Source organism: Geotrypetes seraphini, chromosome 1 (assembly GCF_902459505.1).
Source record: "Geotrypetes seraphini chromosome 1, aGeoSer1.1, whole genome shotgun sequence".
Taxonomy (NCBI): Eukaryota; Metazoa; Chordata; class Amphibia; order Gymnophiona; family Dermophiidae; genus Geotrypetes; species Geotrypetes seraphini.
Genome location: NC_047084.1, coordinates 46752785 through 46768452, shown reverse-complemented (window position 1 = coordinate 46768452; position 15668 = coordinate 46752785). Strand labels below are relative to the sequence as shown.

At 44.4% G+C, this 15668-nt stretch overlaps 1 protein-coding gene across 6 annotated transcripts in view; it reads right to left on the bottom strand.

The window, feature by feature from the left end:
* The window catches only part of LOC117354005 (cAMP-specific 3',5'-cyclic phosphodiesterase 4D), a 1294824-nt gene that overhangs the window by 381709 nt on the left and 897447 nt on the right, over window positions 1-15668 (bottom strand). For all 6 annotated transcript variants that reach the window (XM_033930716.1, XM_033930768.1, XM_033930761.1 and 3 more), the window contains exon 3: window positions 10274-10310. In XM_033930716.1, coding sequence (XP_033786607.1) covers window positions 10274-10310 — 37 coding nt within the window. The remainder of the gene's footprint in view (window positions 1-10273; window positions 10311-15668) is intronic.

Here is a 15668-nt window from a genome sequence, read left to right as displayed (position 1 = left end):
TCCTTGCCCTTTCTACTGCTTTAGATCTTTGCTGATCATATACCCATCAGTCCACTGTTCTAACCACTGCCTTTGTTAAAGCTCATAACTGAAACATAGAAACATAGAAATAGACGGCAGATAAGGGCCACGGCCCATCTAGTCTGCCCACCCCAAGGACCCTCCCCTACCTTTCTCTGTGAATAGATCCCACGTGTCTGAAGCCAATTTACTAATTAAGCTAGGCACCAAACCTAGCCTTGCCTCTATCTGCCTTCATTTTTCTGTTTCTATGTCATAAAAAATTCAACTGCATATATTTTGAGGAAGGAGCATGCAAATATTTCACAGTTTAATCTACTGCCATTCTGAAATCACATAGCAGTTGCAACTCTCCTGAAGTAGCATACTTCACTAAGGACTAGTGAATGACACTGGGACAAATTTTTCCCCGTCCCTGCTGGAACTCATTTCCCCGCCTGTCCTGGCGAGTTATTTTCCTGTCCCTGCCCCATTCCTGCAAGCTCTGTCCTCATCTGCCCAAGCCTCAAACATTTTTAAATTATAAGTGTTTGAGTTAAGGCAGAACTTACAGGAATGAGGCAGGGACATTGACAAAACTGGTGGGGACGGGACACGGAAATTGAGTTCCTGTGTAGACGCGGACAAAATTGTCCCCGTGTCATTCTCTACTAAGGACCACTAAGCCAAAGATATGTGAAAGGAAAGTCTACAATTTAGGTGCCAGCAGTAATATTCATACTTACATGTGTATGTGTGCATATACTTGTGTAAGGGTTAGTGGGTCGCCTAAGCCAAATTCTGCAAATGCCAGTATGTGTGGCACTACATTTATTTTTTCATTCATTCATTTCATTTTTTATTCTGTTCTCCCAGGATTGCTCAGAACAGTTTACAAGAATTTATTCAGATACTCAAGCATTTTTACCTGTCTGTCCTGTCTAATGTACAATTTATCATTATAAATTGGAGTTCTTTTCTATCTTTATTTAGTCTGTTCACTGTTTAGTTTTGCATTGTCAGTTTAACGGTATAGCAATTATGAAATAAATAAATAGACATCTCTCTGTTTCCCACTATTTCCAAGATACTATCTTCATCTGATCATTCTAACCAACCCTGACACCTCAAAAAGCACAGTTACTTACCGTAACAGGTGTTATCCAGGGACAGCAGGCAGATATTCTTAACGCATGGGTGACGTCACCGACGGAGCCCCGGTACGGACACTTTTAACTAGAAAGTTCTAGTTGGCCGCACCGCGCATGCGCGAGTGCCTTCCCGCCCGACGGAGGAGAGCGTGGTCCCCAGTTAAGATAAGCCAGCTAAGAAGCCAACCCGGGGAGGTGGGTGAGTCGTAAGAATATCTGCCTGCTTTCCCTGGATAACACCTGTTACGGTAAGTAACTGTGCTTTATCCCAGGACAAGCAGGCAGCATATTCTTAACGCATGGGTGACCTCCAAGCTAACAGAGAGGGAGGAGGGAAGGTTGGCCATTAGGAAAATAAATTTTGTAACACAGATTGGCCAAAGTGTCCATCCCGTCTGGAGAAGGCATCCAGACAATAGTGAGTAGTGAACGTGTGAACTGAGGACCAAGTGGCAGCCTTGCAGATTTCCTCGATGGGCGTGGAACGGAGGAAAGCCACAGAAGCAGCCATAGCTCTGACCTTGTGGGCCGTGACAGCACCTCCCAGTGAGAGACCGGCCCGAGCATAACAGAACGCAATGCAGGCAGCAAGCCAGTTAGAAAGCGTCCGTTTAGAAACAGGGTGCCCCAGACGGTTAGGGTCAAAGGACAAAAAGAGCTAAGGTGAAGAGCGGTGAGCCCTGGTACGGTCCAGGTAGTATGCAAGGGCCCGCTTACAGTCTAGCGTGTGTAACGCCTGTTCCCCAGGATGAGCATGGGGTTTAGGGAAAAAGACAGGCAATATAATGAACTGGTTGAGGTGGAAGTCCGAGACTACCTTGGGAAGGAATTTAGGGTGGGTACGCAGAACCACCTTGTCATGGTGAAAAATAGTAAAAGGTGGGTCGGCAACCAGTGCGTGCAGTTCGCTAACCCTCCTGGCAGAGGTGATGGCTATGAGGAAAAGCACCTTCCACGTCAGAAATTTGAGTGAAGTAGTGGCAAGAGGCTCAAAAGGAGGTTTCATGAGGGCGGATAAAACCACATTCAGGTCCCAGACGACTGGAGGAGGCTTCAGAGGTGGTTTGACATTGAAGAGGCCTCTCATGAACCGGGAAACCAGTGGATGAGCCGTGAGAGGTTTTCCGAGGATAGGCTCATGAAACGCAGTGATGGCACTGAGGTGGACTCTGATTGAGGTAGACTTGAGGCCAGCGTCGGACAGAGAGAGCAAATAGTCCAGTACAGTTTCCACCGCCAACGAGGTGGGGTCGTGGTGATGCAGGAGACACCAAGAGGAGAACCTGGTCCACTTCTGATGGTAACATTGGAGGGTGGCCGGTTTCCTGGAGGCATCCAAAATGCGACGGACAGGCTGAGACAGATTCTCTGGAGAGGTCAGCCCGAGAGAAACCAAGCTGTCAGGTGGAGTGTAGGCCTCTTTGAGGTCTAGGGAACATAGCCAGTCGTGATGAGAGAGAAGAGGGTAAAGCGTGGCAAGGGAGAGCATCCTGAACTTTTCCTTGACCAGACACTTGTTGAGGTTCCGAAGATCGAGGATGGGACGGAGGTCTCCTGTCTTCTTGGGAACCAGGAAGTAGCGGGAGTAGAATTCCTGACCCCTTTGGTCTGGGGGTACCTCTTCGATGGCATTGAGAAGAAGAAGGGATTGGACCTCCCTCAGGAGGAGGGGGGATTGAGAGGAGTGAGAAACAGACTCTATGGGAGGATTGTCTGGTGGAAGAGTCTGGAAGTTGAGAGAGTAGCCGTGGCGAATGATGTTGAGGACCCACAGGTCTGATGTAATGACCTCCCAACGGTTGAGGAAGAGTTGAAGGCGTCCTCCTATCGGCTGAGGAAGAGGCAATGATGGCGGGAGACTGGCTATGCCCTGGAGAAAAGAGTCAAAAGGGCTGAGATGGTTTTGACTGCGGGAGAGGCTTGGCAGGTTGGTGAGACTGTGAACGTGCCTGAGTTTGGTGCTGCTGACGAGGCCGGCAAGACTGTTGTTGTTGAGGCGGGTTGAGAGGTCTGGCCGAGAACCTGCGTTGGTAGGAAGACTGCTGTTTGTAGGAGCGAGCAGGTGGAGTCTTCTTTTTAGGTTTGATCAGGGTATCCCACCTGGTCTCGTGTGCTGATAGTTTCTGGGTAGTTGAGTCCAGGGACTCTCCGAAGAGTTCATCACCAAGACAAGGTACGTTAGCCAGGCGGTCTTGGTGATTAATGTCGAGGTCAGAAACTCTCAGCCAGGCCAAGCGCCTCATGGCAACAGCCATGGCAGATGCTCGAGAGGTCAGCTCAAAAGAGTCATAAATGGATCACACCATAAATTTCCGGAGTTGGAGCAAACTGGAGAGTTGTTGTTGGAAAACCGGGACCTTACGCTCAGGGAAGTACTTTTGTAAGGAGGAGAGTTGTTGCACCAAATGCTTCATATAGAAGGAGAAGTGGAAGGTGTAATTATTAGCCCTGTTGGCAAGCATGGAATTCTGATAAAGGCGCTTGCCAAATTTATCCATTGTTCTGCCCTCTCTGCCAGGAGGGGTGGAGGCATAAACACTGGAGCCCTGGGTTTTCTTTAAGGTGGACTCCACTAGAAGGGATTCATGGGGTAGTTGAGGTTTGTCGAACCCCGGGATAGGAATGACCCTGTATAAATTATCCAGTTTTCGAGGGGCACCCGGTACCGTGAGAGGGTTTTCCCAGTTTTTGTAAAAAGTTTCCCGTAAGATGTCATGGACGGGTAACTTTAAAAATTCTTTGGGAGGTTGTTCGAAGACCAGGGCGTCAAGGAAAGCCTGGGACTTCTTAGAGTCGGATTCCAAAGGGATAGACAGAGCCGCCGACATTTCCCTTAGAAATTTTGTAAATGAGGACTGTTCAGGTTTGGAACTGGTATCGACCATCGATGGTTCCTCGTCCGTCGAGGAAGCCTCATCATCGGTACCGGGTGGGGATTCTTCCAATAAGTCCGGGTCCCTGACGTCAGTGTGCGCAGGACGGGACGGTGGTGCTGACGGCTCGGTGTGGCGAGTCTTAGAGAGAGATTTGCCAGAGCGCATCGAGATGGTACCGGGGGAGGAAGACCGATGCCGGTCCTGGTCTCGGGGGGACTGGTGTCGGTCTCGATGTCGGGGAGGGTCAGCATCAGAGAGTGTTTGCACTGGAGGATTAAGTGGTTCAGCCGCGAGTACCGGCATGGAGGTGTTCAACGGTACCGATGGTGTCAACACCGGTGGTATGGTGCGAGGCTCGGGCCGGTCTGGTACCGGAAGGAGTGGGGCCAAAATTGCTGGCAACAAGTGTTGAAGTTGTTGTTGTAGTTGCTCCTGCAATTGGCTTTGGAGTATGGCCGCAATGCGGTCGTCCAGAGGGGGCACCGGTACCGCTTTTTTCTTTTTCGGTACCATAGGTGCCACTCCATGCCCCGGCGATGAGGATGCCGATGACGAGGCACTCACCGAAATTGGGGCAGAGCGTTTGCGGGGTCGGCGTGATGCCGGGAGGACCGGCGTCGCCGGTGTGGCAGGAGGGCGCTCAAGGGAAGTGGAAGGCTTCTTAGCCGGCTTACCTGGTGCCAGCGACCCCGAGGAAGGATCAGGCGTCGTCGAAGTAGTCGGTGCCGACTTTTGCGGCGCCGATGACGGCGCGGCCGATTCCATGGCAGATCCGGTGCCAAAAAGGATATTCTGTTGGATATGTCTATTTTTTAAAGTACGTTTTTTAAGAGTAGCACAGCGGGTGCAGGTGTCAGCCCGATGCTCTGGACCCAGGCACTGTAGGCACCAATTGTGCGGGTCAGTAAGAGATATCGGGCGTGCACACCACTGGCACTTCTTAAAGCCCGGCTGAGGGGGCATGAAGGGAAACACGGCCTCCGCAAAATCAAAACCAGAGGCCTGTATGGTGGCAACAGGCCCCGCCGGGGCCGGCCCGAAAAATAAAGAAAAAACAAAGTTTTTTTTTTTTTTTTTTTTTGCAAGTTGGAACGGAAAAGAAACCCGAAGGAAAAAGAAGAAAAAAGGAAGACAATTTCGCGAGCGGGAAGGCAAAATCAGATATTTCAACAGCCGTTGAAAACACATGCGTCTTCTTCGCTCCGCGGAAATGAAAAAACTGGGGACCACGCTCTCCTCCGTCGGGCGGGAAGGCACTCGCGCATGCGCGGTGCGGCCAACTAGAACTTTCTAGTTAAAAGTGTCCGTACCGGGGCTCCGTCAGTGACGTCACCCATGCGTTAAGAATATGCTGCCTGCTTGTCCTGGGATAATGGCTTTCACACTGCAGATTGCTGGACATGACTCTCTGGTGTACCTCTTTGTATCAACTAGGCTCTCTGACAGTATGACTCAGTTCAGCTATGCTTTTGTTCTCCTTACTTTTCTTCAGTAAACTGCTGAATGCTTATTTGGGCACCAAGAAAATCTCTTAGATACCTTGTAATGAAGCAGTCTCCAAACCTGAGAGGCTCCTAGCACTGTTCTTTCTAAGGGGCTAAAGACCTTTCCCAATTGAGGAAGGAGAATCCTCTCACCTTCTCCATCTAACTTCCACTCTATAGATCTATGGTTTTCTTACAACCATTCTGTTAATGGCTCAATCAAGGCATTGCCTTTGGTGCATAGGTAGGCATCCTAGGTAAAACTTGGGTAAAGGGATTTGGATTCATTCAGGTGAAATAGGTACTATTCTGGTCTCAGAGGTCCTACAATGGGATTTGAATCTAGCTTCTCTGGTTCTCAGTCCACTGTTCTAAACAATGCTCACCTTCTCTTGGGTAAAACTACATATTGATGTTCTTTGTGTGTTGTGTGGCTGACAGGAGCTATTATTGCACTTTGTATGTATCTTTTTTTTTTTTTTTTAATTTTGCAAACCCCAATGAAGTTGCTACCCTGGACAAGCACCTAGTTCATCTGATTGTTAAGACTGCCCTAGGTTATAGAAATTTGAGGGGGGTCGATATTCAGCCCATGGTGATAAGTGACTGACATAATCATGAATATTCAATGCTGGGCTATATTATGACAGGAGTATAGCCACAGGTGAGTCTACACAGGCCATGCCCACCTAGTCTGGGCTCAGGCTCAACACCCAGCAGCTACAAGCCGTCAGTTGACCTTCCCTCTTTCTCTCCCTCCATTCCCACTCCCTCCAGCCTGTGCAGCAGACTCTCCCCCTCTCTCTTCTCACCCCTAGTCCGCGTACCTTTTCTTCAGGTCACTGAAAGCAGTTTCTACACACTGCTGGTGGTTGACCCTGAAGTCTTCACACTGATGCAAAACAGAAATACATCAGAGGGAAGGTTTTTGAGTCAGCCACTGGCAGCATGTAGGAACCGCTGCTGGCGACTTGAAAAAAAGGTGCATGGGCTTTTTTTTTTTTGGGGGGGGGAAGGGAGTGAAAGAGAGTCTGCTGCATGGGATGGAAGGGGTGGGAAGGGAGGGAGAGAAAGAATCTGCTGCTCGGGTTGAGGGGTGGCAAGACAGGGAGAGAAAGAATCTACTGTATGAGCTGATGGTGGGAAAGAGAGTCTTGCTGCACTGGTTGGAGGGAGGGGGGGTTAGATTGTGAAAGAGAGAAAGAATGTTCCCTTAAATAGTTAAGAACATTGTTATATGTATAATGAAAGATTTTTTTAATGACATTAGTTAAAAGATTTGCTTGATGCCCCTGATTCTTGTTTATAGAAGTGCTGTCTTTGCCTCATAAGAGATAAAATTGCAAGTACTCAAATTTCAGTGCATAATCAATCCTGCTGTTAATCACTTTACGGAAAAGGTTACATTCTACTATGCAAACAGAATGCCAACACAGGTCAAGCATATCATTAAAACAATAAAATGGTTATATGACTTATTGTTTTATGATCCAATAAAAAAACTATTTGTAAATTGGATTGGGAAACAACTCATCCCATCAAAGTGTTCTGAGTTGTTAATGACAGAAGCTACTGCATTTACAATTATAGCATAACAAAAGCCCCAAAATGGTTGGGAGAAAGTCTTGTAGGTGTGTTGGAATACCACACACACAAACAAACTTTCTCATCCTGTACTACTAATACCGCTATACCATAAATAAATGCAAAATGATTTTAAAAAGGAAAAGTGTATCTCAATATCATAAGACAGTAGTGTATATTGTAAACAACTTTATGGTATACAGCCCTGATAAAATGATTATATTTGACTATCCCTTGTGCCTCTGCTCCTAGAAGTAAGTACAGTTTCTGATATGAATGGTCACACATATATGAATGGGGTCTTTTCAACTGGGTGAAATTTTATAAGTATGCTTATAGAATCGAGGGTGCATACTTAGGTAGGGGGCATACATATGGGTACAGTTTGGGCAGAATGCACGGTTACACAGGTAGATGGCGTGGAGGTCTATTTTTCAAAAAGGGTGTATAAGTCCAATTTGGACATTTCTAGCTAAACGTCCAAAGTCAGAAGCACTGAAATGTCCATTTTTGAACGCCATACTACTGGATGCCCAGATTTTTTGTTGAATCATCTACTTGGACATCTAGGCCAACAGGACGTGTAGCCTTTAAGATGCCTAACTTTATACCCCATTTTCAACCAAAGAAACATCCAAGTTGAAAACATCCATATCCAGACCATTTGGACTTGGGAGTGGCCATCATTAAGAATGGACTGGCCACACAGACATGCCAACAGAGCAGTGGGACACCTTGGAGGGCCAGAAATACATCTCACCATATAACCATTATAATTTATACTAAGTCCTCCCAAACTCCCCCAAAAGCTACTAGACCCACCTGTCTACCACCACAAGAGCCCTCATGCTTACAGTTGGCACCTATATAGCAATAGAGTAGGGTTTTGGTGGGTTTTAGTTGGTTCACACTTTCTACCAGTAGTGGTTACAGTGGCTTATGGGCCTGGGTCTTACGTTCTATGGTTCGCTAGCTCATTTACCAGGTTACTTAAGACACCTGTATGATGTTCTACTAGGCTTTCCCATATCATGTTCTGCTGTTCTAGAGACAGGTATTTACTGGGGGGAAGGTTTCATAAATTTTGGGGGGTAGCAGGGGGTTAGTAAGTATGGGGAAGCTTTGAGGGGTCATGCTTACTTATCTCCAGTGGTCATCTGGTTAGTTTGGGGGACCTTTGTGGCACTTAGATGCTTCGAAAACAGGTCTGGGTGAAAACATCTGTCTTGGATGTCCTGCGAATGCTTTATTGCTGTAAAACGTCCACGTAGCCTGCCTCCTAACACACTCCTTTAAACTCTGGCTGCACGGCAGCTACGAGGCCCCACTAGATGGTTTTGAAAATCAGCATTTGGACATCCCGGCAATTAGGACGACCAACTGCAGACTTAGGTGCATTTAGGATGTTTTAAAGTTTTGATTATACCTCTAAAAATCTTATAATTTATATGCGTTATTTAGAAATCTAGGCATAAGGATTTACACCAGTTCTAGTGCTGGTCCACCTACAGCTTAAGCTTGGGTTATGCTACATACACTAGTATTTTATAAAGAAAAGTAGTTTCAGAGGAAGCAACTCTAGCTTAGTACAATTCGGCCTCTTCCTGTTTCTTTGTCCTTACATTGTTCCTGACATCTATTAGAAAAGATATACCGTATTTTCACGCATATAACGCACGCGTTATACACAATTTTTACTAACCGTGTGCATTATAGGTGTGAGCGTGTTTTACAACTTTTTTTTTTCCATTCCGATCCGGCATTCCCCCTGTGAACCGGCATCCTCCCCCCGCTCGCGTCACCCCCTCTCTCCCGCGATCCTATACCCCCTCAGCACCGCAAAACATCTCTTACCCGATTGGGCACCGGCACCAGCACCAATGCACAGGACGTGCCAGTGCCAGTGCCTGAAGATCCTCCCTCGTTGGGCTGGGCTGTGCGGTGCAGGGAGATCCTCCTTCTTCCCTGTGCCGGGCTGGACTGGGCTTTGAGCATTTGCGCATGCTCAAAGCCTTCTGATCTCGCTCTCTCCGAGATTCTCAGATTGAAATGTTTTGTGGTGCTGAGGGGGTTGTAGGATCGTGGGGGAGGGGTGGTGACGCGAGCAGGGGGGAGGATGCCGGTTCGGAGGCCAGAAAGTAAGTGGGAGTGGGAGGAGGTTATAGCAGCATGCGCGGTATACGTGTGTGCGTGCTATATAAAAAATATTTTACAGACATGCTTTGGACCTGCGCGCTATACGCGTATTCGTGTTATACACGCATGCGCGTTATATGCATGAAAACACGGTACTAGTGCTTGAATGGTAAATGTAGCAGTATAAATTCAATCAGAAAACCATGACTGAATTTCCTGTATAGTCCTGTAAGCCAACCAAACTCCAATACCACTTGCTAATTTCAGGGTAAGCAAGTATGTCAAGTGATAGTTTTCTAGTTAGCACTGTGGCTCTATCTTTGACAGTTTGATACATGCCAAAACAGTTATGAGACTTCTTTTTTGTTATGCATTTCTCTAGTGACTTTTGACCTTTCTTCTGAAAGAATAAACTTCAAAGAAACTCTGTTCCTGCAGGGAGTATTTGAGCCAACACAGCTTGTTACATGCCAATATAGTTATAAATGACGTCTTTGTTGCTGTTATGCCTTTCTCTAGTGCCTTTTCAAGTTTCAAGTTTTATTTTAATTTGATGAGTCGCTTAATTTAATTTTTATTAAGCGAGTTACAACATAGAAAAAAATAACATTTATTTTAACATAATGTTTAAAAATTTTAAAACAATAGTTAAGACCAACAGACATACAGACCAAACCGAGACACTAGGTAAAAACAGGGCAGAACTACAATTCAATATTTTTAGGGTACAGAAGAGAACCATAAACTGAAAAAAACATTAGGAGGGGGAAGGTGAAAACCTGGAGGGTAATGTAAAATTTTTTAACATAATTTATAGATTAAAAGCATCTTTTTGATTTTTCTTCTAATAGTATATAAACTTCAATGAAACACTGTTCCTGCAGGGAGTATTTGGGCCAGCACAAAACTGAGATCTAAGAACTTTAGAAGCTATAGCCCCTATCCAGCAGTAGATGTCACTCTCTCATTGCGAATTCACTACCATCATACAAGGAACTAAGTGATGCCACAAGTTGTATGTTAGAGATGAAACCATCCTTACCTGAGCAAATGGTGTTACAATCAAGTCGTCTCCATGTCTGCAAAACAAGCAAAAAAAACAAGTGTTACAAAACACAGTCACTTCACTTGTGTTAATTTGCATCAGACACAAGGTATCACTTTCTTTGAGGCCCAGATTCAAAAGAGGCTGCACACTGACTGCCTAAATAAAATTCCTATTTTTAACACATAACTTAAGTGTTGAAGTTTGGCTGAAAGAAGCCCCCCAAAGCTAAGGGATTCATTTTAGAAGGCATGTCACTTTTACACATATAAATAGCAAAGAAGTGTGTAACCTAAAACATTCACATATCATGTTTTAGGTTTATTTAATATACCCCAAATAAAATAATTATCTAAGAGGTGTACAAAGATCTAAATTAAAATCAGTAATAGAAAAAGGGAAAGTGAAAAAACCACAAGGATGCCTAGGTTACAAATGAAAATTTAAAACAAATAAGAGGAAATATTTTTTTTCCAATCAACAAATAGTTCTGCTCTGGAACTTGTTGCCAGAGAATGTGGTAACTCCTGGAGTAAAAGTCTATAGTCTGCTATTGAAACAGACATGGGAGAATCCTAGGATTACTATATTTGTTGAAGAAAAAAAAAGAAAAAGAGGTCAAGTGGCCCCACCCCATTCTGCCCTGTTCAACCCCAGCCCTGCCTCCACACAAATTTTGTATCTTCTCTTTCCCTGAGTCCAGGCTGCATCTGGAGGGCCTTCGAGCATGCGTGGATGTGACAGCATGACATCACATGCATGCACACGTACATGCGATATCATTGCGTCACCATCTTCACATGCTCAGAGGTTCTCCAGACCCGACCCTAAGGTTGTGGCCATCCAAAACCCGGACAAACTGATAGGTTTTGAAAATCCATCTGGACACCTAGATGGTCCTCTAAAGAGATGACATGTCTGGTAATCCTAGGCGAATAACTACTGGGATCAGTAGCAGAGGAGTGGCCTAGTGGTCAGGGATGCTGCCTCAGTACCCTGAGGTTATGGGTTGAAGCCCTGTGCTGCTCCTTGTGACCCTGGGTAAGTCACTTAACCCTCCATTGCCTCAGGTACCATAACTAGATTGTGAGTCTGCCAGGACAAACAGGGAAAACACTTAAAAGTACTTGATTAAGAACATAAGAATAGCCTTACTAGATCAGACCAATGGTCCATCAAGCTCAGTAGCCCATTCTCACGGTGGCCAATCCAGGTTAATAATACCTGGCCAAAACCCAAAGTGTAGCAATATTTCATGTTACCGATACAGGGCAAGCAGTGGCTTCCCCCATGTCTTTCTCAATAACAAACTATGGACTTTTCCTCCAGGAACTTGTCCAAACCTTTCTTAAAACCAGCTACGCTATTCGCTCTTACCACATCCTCTGGCAATGTGTTCCAGAGCTTAACTATTTTCTGAGTGAAAAAAAATTTCCTCCTATTGGTTTTAAAACTGTTTCCCTGTAACTTCATCGAGTGTCCCCTAGTCTTTGTAATTTTTGACGGAGTGAAAAATTGATCCACTTGTACCTATTCTACTCCATTCCAGGATTTTGTAGACTTCAATCATATCTCCCCTCAGCCGTCTCTTTTCCAAGCTGAAGAGCTCTAAGCGTTTAGTCTTTCCTCATACGAGACGAGTTCCATCCCCTTTACCATCTTGGTCGCTCTTCTTTGAACTTTTTCTAGCACCACTATAACTTTCTTGAGATAAGGAGACCAGAATTGAACGCAATACTCCAGATAAGGTCGCACCATGGAGCGATACAGGGGCATTATGACATTCTTAGTCTTGTTAACCATCCCTTTTTAATAATTCCCTGCATCCTGTTTGCTTTTTTGGCCGCTAGCGGACATTGGGCGGAAGGTTTCATCGTATGGGTCATATGTGGTGGCAGTGTAGGAACATTAGAGCTTTTTAGATGGTGGTTCAGGTTTGCATCCAGCACATTACTGGGGTGGATTTACTATAAGACCTGGGTATTTTTCTATTTAACAACAACAAAAAAAATAGGGATGATAGATATTTGTTAAAACATGTTTAAAATGCACAAAACTTAGTGGTGGTAACTATTTAGAAATGGAGTTTGGTCTAGTGGCTTAGTAAGGGTGTGTGGTCTGCCCTGAGCGCCTTCTTGGCAGGGGTGCAGGAAACTGTTCTCCTTTTCACCCCCACACTCCTTCCCTGCCTCCCCCCCCCCCCCGCTCCTTCCTTTCCTTCATACTTCTTTAATGTTTGTGGTCTGAGCAGCAACTCCAACCTGCTGCTAGCACCAGTGTCGGCTTTTCTTCTGATGTCACTTCCTGCACCCTAGGTTGAGGTTGCTGCTCATGCCATGAACATTAAAGAGGTATGGGGAAGGGGTGCGCATGTGCGTAGCAGGAGGGAATAGGGAAGGAGTGGAGGGGTGGCAGAGAAAAGGGCAGGGGATGGGCGCCACTGCCCCGAGTGCCTTTCACCCTCACTATGCCACTGGTTGGGTCCCTGGGTAGAGGTGAGAGAAATATGTGGTTCGCACAAAAAAGAAAGCAAAAGGAGAGTTGTTTCACAGGTGATATGGCAAAGAGCCATGGAGTAAGTCCACAGCTGACTGGAGAAGATGATGTTGGATCCACGGGTGGGGGTGGGTGAAGTGGTTAATAGGAGGATAATTAGGGACAGGTTTGTTAAATATTACAATAAGTTAAAATCGAAAGTGAAAAATTAAAGACATGCCTATGTGACTTTAAAAAACAGGAACGATTCATATCTGTCTGTGCATATATTCTGCATAATTCATCTTACATTGCTTCCGATTGCTTCAGACATGATCACAAGGAGTTTATTAAAGTTTTCCAAGTTTATTAAAAATTATCAAATATTTCAAGGTGGTTGTACAATAAAATCAAGGGGGGGAACAAATAGTAACAAAGAAACGACATCATGAATTAAGATGACAGACAAATAAGACCAAAGGACATACTGAAGCGAGAGGAAAAGGGAGAACTACAATATAAATAAAGAAAAGAGAGAAACACAGGCAAATACAATTTTCAAAGCCATTTGTGGGTAGCAAGTGTTTTAACTGCATTGATCGAATGTCAGAATATTACCCTTTCTCAATGGAGATAATTTTATAAATAGTCTTCTACAGGCTGTCTCTTTTCACACAGAAAAATCTTTTGGAAAATAACATGGCTGTCAACATAAAAATTATTGGAAAAAAAAAAAAATGCAAAATAGCAAGAACACAGAAAGAGTACACCTACTTCTATGCGACCTTGGAGCCTAGGTTGGGCAGAGCAGAGGAGGTGTTGCAATACACATGTGTATTTTATAAAATGCTCAAGTCTAAACAAAAGGAACATGCACATAGGGCTCCTTTTACAAAGGTGTGCTAACGTTTTTAGCGCACATACCAGATTAGCGCGTGCTACCTGAAAAACTACCACCTGCTCAAGAGGAGGTAGTAGCAGTTAGCATGAGTGGCATTTTAGCACGTGCTATTCTGCGCGTTAAGGCCCTAACGCACCTTTGTAAAAGGAGCCCATAGTTTCACTTTTGTACCCTTAGGGGGGCTGGATCTGAGATCCTATTTTTTTAAGGCACATAGGTGCCTATGGGTTTAAAAAAAATAAAAATAGTAAGAACATAAGAACAGCCTTACTGGGTCAGACCAATGGTCTGGTATCCCATCTTCACAGAGGCCAATCCAAGTCACAAGTACCTGGCAAAAACCCAAACAGTAGCAGCATTCCATGCCACCGATCCAGGGCAATCAGTGACTTCTCCCATGTCTGTCTCAACAGCAGACTATGGACTTTTCCTCCAGGAACTTGTTCAAACCTTTAAAAAAAAAAAAAAAAACCCCAAAAACCCCAGCTACATTAACTGCTCTGACTACATCCTCTGGCAACACATTCCAGAGCTTAACTATTCTCAGAGTGAAAAAATATTTCCTCCTATTGGTTTTAAAAATATTACTTTGTAACTTCATCAAGTGTCCCCTAGTCTTTGTAAATCTCGATACAGTAAAAAAATGGATCCACTTGGACCCATTCTACACCACTCAGGATTTTGTAGACTTCAATCATATCTCCCCTAAGCCGTCTCTTTTCCAAGTTGAAGAGCCCTAACCTTTTTAGTCTTTCCTCATATGAAAGGAGTTCCATCTCCTTTACCATAATATATACCTGTCAACTCAACAGGAAACATACCATACAATTTGAATATATTTTAAATATATGTTAGAGGCATCAAACAAGAACAGAAACCCAGCCACTGGCTCAGCTGTTCATATTGCCAGTTTGCATTGTATGCCTCAATTTTGTTGTTAATCCAGGTTATATTAGATATTTCATATAGTCAATTGTTTTAACTGTTTCACAAATACATCAAATAAAGAAGGTGGCAACGCTCTGTCTAGAATATGATGAGGTTTCATGAGAATTTGAAAGCCATCAAATGTAAAAATAAAAAAATCTTAACATGCTAAGAATTATTATAAAAATGATACTGTATGTTGTAGAATATCTGCTGCATCTAATAAATCTACTACGGGGGGTGCTGACAAGTTCTTAGCTCAACCAAGGAGGGAATGACATGAAGCCATGAAACTTACAAGTTATTCCACATATTTATCCCTACGTTCAACACACTTGGCACATTGTGTCAGAAGTTTCTGTAACCCTTCCAAAAAATACTCTTGATGTCTGGTCACTGCAATATTGTTCCATTGCTGCAATCGCCTCTGAATCACCCCAAAACTGTCACCCTTTCAAACTCGTTTTAAGATTTGGAAACAGAAAATAGTCAGATGGAGCAAGATCTTGTGAGTAGGGTGGATAATCTATGCATTGAAACACCAACTGCATCAAAACATCCATCGTTTTGTCAGTCTTCTGAGCAAGTGCATTGTTTTGCAAAAAGATAACTTCTTTGTGCAGCTTCCCTCTCCTTTTTTCTTTCAACGTCTCGTTTAATCAGCACAGCAAGTTATTGTAGTAGTCTGCATTAACTGTTTGGCCCCTTAGAAGATAGTCAGTCATTACAACACCTTCCTGATCCCAAAACACTGTGGCCATGACCTTTCCTGCTCACTTTTGGATCGAGTTTTCTTGGCCTTGGAGAATTTGAATGGCACCATTGCATGGACTGTTCTTTTGTCTTAGGATCATAGTGGTGTAACCATGTTTCATCAGCTAGTCATTTCAAAAAGTTGAAACCAGCTCACTGAAAATACTGCAAAATCAACTTGGAAGTGTTCATTTGATGTTGTTTCTTGTCAGAATTCAAATATTTGGGCACCCACTTGGCTGACAGCTTCTGCATACTCAGCTGCTCATGGATTAAACACCCAACACACGTTCCCTGGAAATTTGTAATATCTTGGCAATTGTTTTATCCGATATT